At 49.7% G+C, this 2,915-nt stretch overlaps 1 protein-coding gene across 1 annotated transcript; it reads left to right on the plus strand.

The window, feature by feature from the left end:
- Positions 1–535: 535 nt before the first annotated feature.
- Positions 536–2,770, plus strand: CONPUDRAFT_170439 (uncharacterized protein). Its single transcript, XM_007777860.1, has 10 exons — positions 536–601; positions 681–817; positions 876–911; positions 973–1,314; positions 1,377–1,442; positions 1,501–1,695; positions 1,751–2,135; positions 2,235–2,347; positions 2,403–2,493; positions 2,566–2,770. The coding sequence occupies exons 6-9, from the start codon at positions 1,629–1,631 to the stop codon at positions 2,408–2,410; spliced, it is 573 nt and encodes a 190-aa protein (XP_007776050.1). The 5' UTR covers positions 536–601; positions 681–817; positions 876–911; positions 973–1,314; positions 1,377–1,442; positions 1,501–1,628; the 3' UTR covers positions 2,411–2,493; positions 2,566–2,770.
- Positions 2,771–2,915: the final 145 nt, after the last annotated feature.

Below are 2,915 nucleotides of genomic sequence, written 5' to 3' on the forward strand. Positions count from 1 at the left end.
GGCACGGACTTGCCGTCCTTATCTCTGAGTAGATAGCATTCGACCTTGGGATGCCCGCCATGGCCATCACCAACAGAATACTGGAGATTGAACTTGGGGTGAAGAAAGTGGTCAGGATCTACCTGAAACCGGTAAGCTATCGAAGAATCACTGCTGTTGCCCGTCCCAGGGTACTCGATAACAGAACCTATAGGATAGTCAATCAGTGCATCAACATAAGTCTGCCTGTTAACACGATTAATCTTTGCAGTGCGTTCAGCTTGAGTGAAGAAATATGGAGTAGGGTGGTATGAAGAAATTGAAGCTGAAATCGGCGACCCTCGACGAGTAGAACGAGAGGCTGAAACTGAGCGTGTGGCAGGCATGGGTTCATATGGTGAGGTCAAATGCCATCGAAACAGTATGCAATTTATATGTTCTCCCCCAGACGCAGCGACAGCGAGCAGCCTAGAGATGCCCAAGCAGCCTGCTGCCAAAGCTAGTACTGCGCAAGAACACCGCTGACGGCGCTGAGTCCAGTTACCAACTTGGGTATCGCGCACGTTCGGGCCGACACCTTTGAATGCAACCACCACCATCGCGCTCTGCCCACTGTGTACAAGTACATCGTTTCGCTGCTTTCCTTCACATCCCTGCAAATATGCTGACTCTGCCTTGCTCACATGTTGATCCTTTGCCAGGTCTCCCATGTTTTGCGATGTTCCGATGACGTCCAGTCACTCCTTCACCCTGAACACCCTCTATGAAGTCACCCGAACCATCGTTCAACGCATTCAAGAACGGGCTTTTGCTTGAGCTGCGGAGAGCTGCCGAGGAGGTATGTCTTTCTCCATGTTCCGACCGTCTGTTGAACGTCTCCGGATCTTGCACCTCAGCTCCGAGTTCTAAGGCTCTCTTAAAACATAAATACTGTATGTTCAGATTCGTTGACACCACCTCACTTTTGACTTCTCATCCAATCGAACATGGCAGATCTTTTTCACGCGTGAATCGAACATCAACGTGGAAGCACGGAGCTTGTTGTTTACTCCCGGGAGGCTTGTATTGTTGTTGAGATTGCATAGTACGCTTTTCCTTACTAACATATCTGGCCACTTCATAACCTCACTATCTTGTCAGTCCCAAATGCAATGCAACCGTGGTCGTATCCAGCCCGATGGCATAGCCAGCTTCCTGCGTCGACGCGGTCTCATATGGGAGTGCTTCTGTGGCCTCACATCCAACCACCCTACCCCTTCTCGCATCATGTTTGTCCCCGAAACCAACCACACTATGGTCTATTGCCACTCAAAGACTAATGGGTGCGGTTTCGAAGTACGCGTTGATTTACCTTTCCTCCATGTCCTTTCACTTCCTGATGCCCATTTCTAATCCAGTCGACCTCAACGAAACATCCCACCAAGCGTACGAGGATTCAAGGTATCTCCATATTCCGACTCTAGGTACGTCTACTTGATTTCCTTGTACTACTTGACTAATTAACTGACACCTGTTTCGTAGCTTCGGGGACTCCGTACGATATCGATCCCTGGCTTCGCCTCTTCAATGAACGCCTCAGCACCAACAACAATCACCGGTTGGCTGAGATTGCCCCTCTTTTCGAGGGCTATTGCGGCTCTCATCAGTCCATGTACCCGGGCTATATCCAGCTGGCCAGTCACTTACCAATGCGAACACATCGTCGAAACTTCTCAGGTACGTCTTTACAGAACTTTGGTCTGTATGCTCACAGCTAACTAGCTAACTTTAGACATATTCCGTCGCTATATCACCATAGCCCCTCGCTGGCGCACACTGCAGAGCCACGCTCTCATGGCAGCCAGCACCTCCAACATACCCGTCCACAGCAGTGTGCTTACCGGTGGTGCACCAGCCCTCCCAGCGCCTCCCTTCTTCCTTGCGACCGCCCTCTCTATCGCAGCAGGTAGCATCACCGTCTCCGGCCACTCGACCATCTCCAGCATGCCATCCTCCTCCAGCAATCAGGCTGGTACATCTGAAATCGAGCAGGCCTTGCTCGCGAGATTAGCAGGTGGGAATGGGCTGTCGCTTACTGAGTGGACTGGGCTAGTAGAAGAGTGTACACGCTGCAAGAAGCGCTTTGCTGCGACGAGTCTGAGGGGGCACATCAAGGAGTGCGTGAACGTCTGAACATGCTCTTATATACAATGTACTGACCTTAATCGAGATATATGGTTCTTCAATATAATGGTTCGGATCTTAATTATCCATAGAGGTGTACGGGGCCTCTGTGGGCGTAAAGGGCACGGATGCTGGGACCTAGTTTCAGGTCCGAGTCCGGTCATCGGAGTCGTAACAATCGACCATAAACTCGTCCCCGTTCACTGTAAGAGTGATTCAAAACCTTATATCATCTCGAGTGCCCGGTAATATTTTTCAAGATCCATAACAATCTCCCCGCGTGTTCGATTTGCCGGTGCCTCAGGTGTCAGATCGTCTATATAGCTGGCTTGGCAACAGCTGCCTTATTGGGTGAGTCATTCCCAAAACACTCGAAAATCATCGACGCGAACAACATATATTTTATCTGCATGGTGGTGATAGGATAAGCAGCCATCTGGTGATCTTGGTGAGGTGCGTGGTGCATCACTGGGGGTATTAGTCGATGTTTCCGGGGAAAACATGTCAAAAATATTTTAAATGTTTTGCTCAAAATGCCAAATTTAAAAGGTGACCTTCCCAATTACGAAGGCAACCCTCAAAACATCTTAAATGTTTTTTTACAAAAACATGGGCAGTTGCCCCCAGTACATGGTAGTGTGTGGCAGTGCATGGTGCGTGGTGCGTGGTTTCCACAGGTGCATAGTGCGTGGTATGGGTTATGTGGTCTGTGGTGCATGGTGCATGGTGCATGGTGCATGGTGCATGGTATTACAGTCGTTTTCAATTCGATA

This window comes from Coniophora puteana, assembly GCF_000271625.1.
Source record: "Coniophora puteana RWD-64-598 SS2 unplaced genomic scaffold CONPUscaffold_131, whole genome shotgun sequence".
Lineage (NCBI taxonomy): Eukaryota > Fungi > Basidiomycota > Agaricomycetes > Boletales > Coniophoraceae > Coniophora > Coniophora puteana.

What these genes read in the sequence shown, in the direction of transcription:
- CONPUDRAFT_170439 (XM_007777860.1), top strand. Translation starts at nt 1,629, where the DNA reads ATGTACCCGGGCTATATCCAGCTGGCCAGTCACTTACCAATGCGAACA. An exon ending in ACATCGTCGAAACTTCTCAG is followed by an intron (nt 1,696 to 1,750) that starts GTACGTCTTTAC and finishes AGCTAACTTTAG; the next exon opens with ACATATTCCGTCGCTATATC. An exon ending in CTGAGGGGGCACATCAAGGA is followed by an intron (nt 2,136 to 2,234) that starts GTGCGTGAACGT and finishes AATTATCCATAG; the next exon opens with AGGTGTACGGGGCCTCTGTG.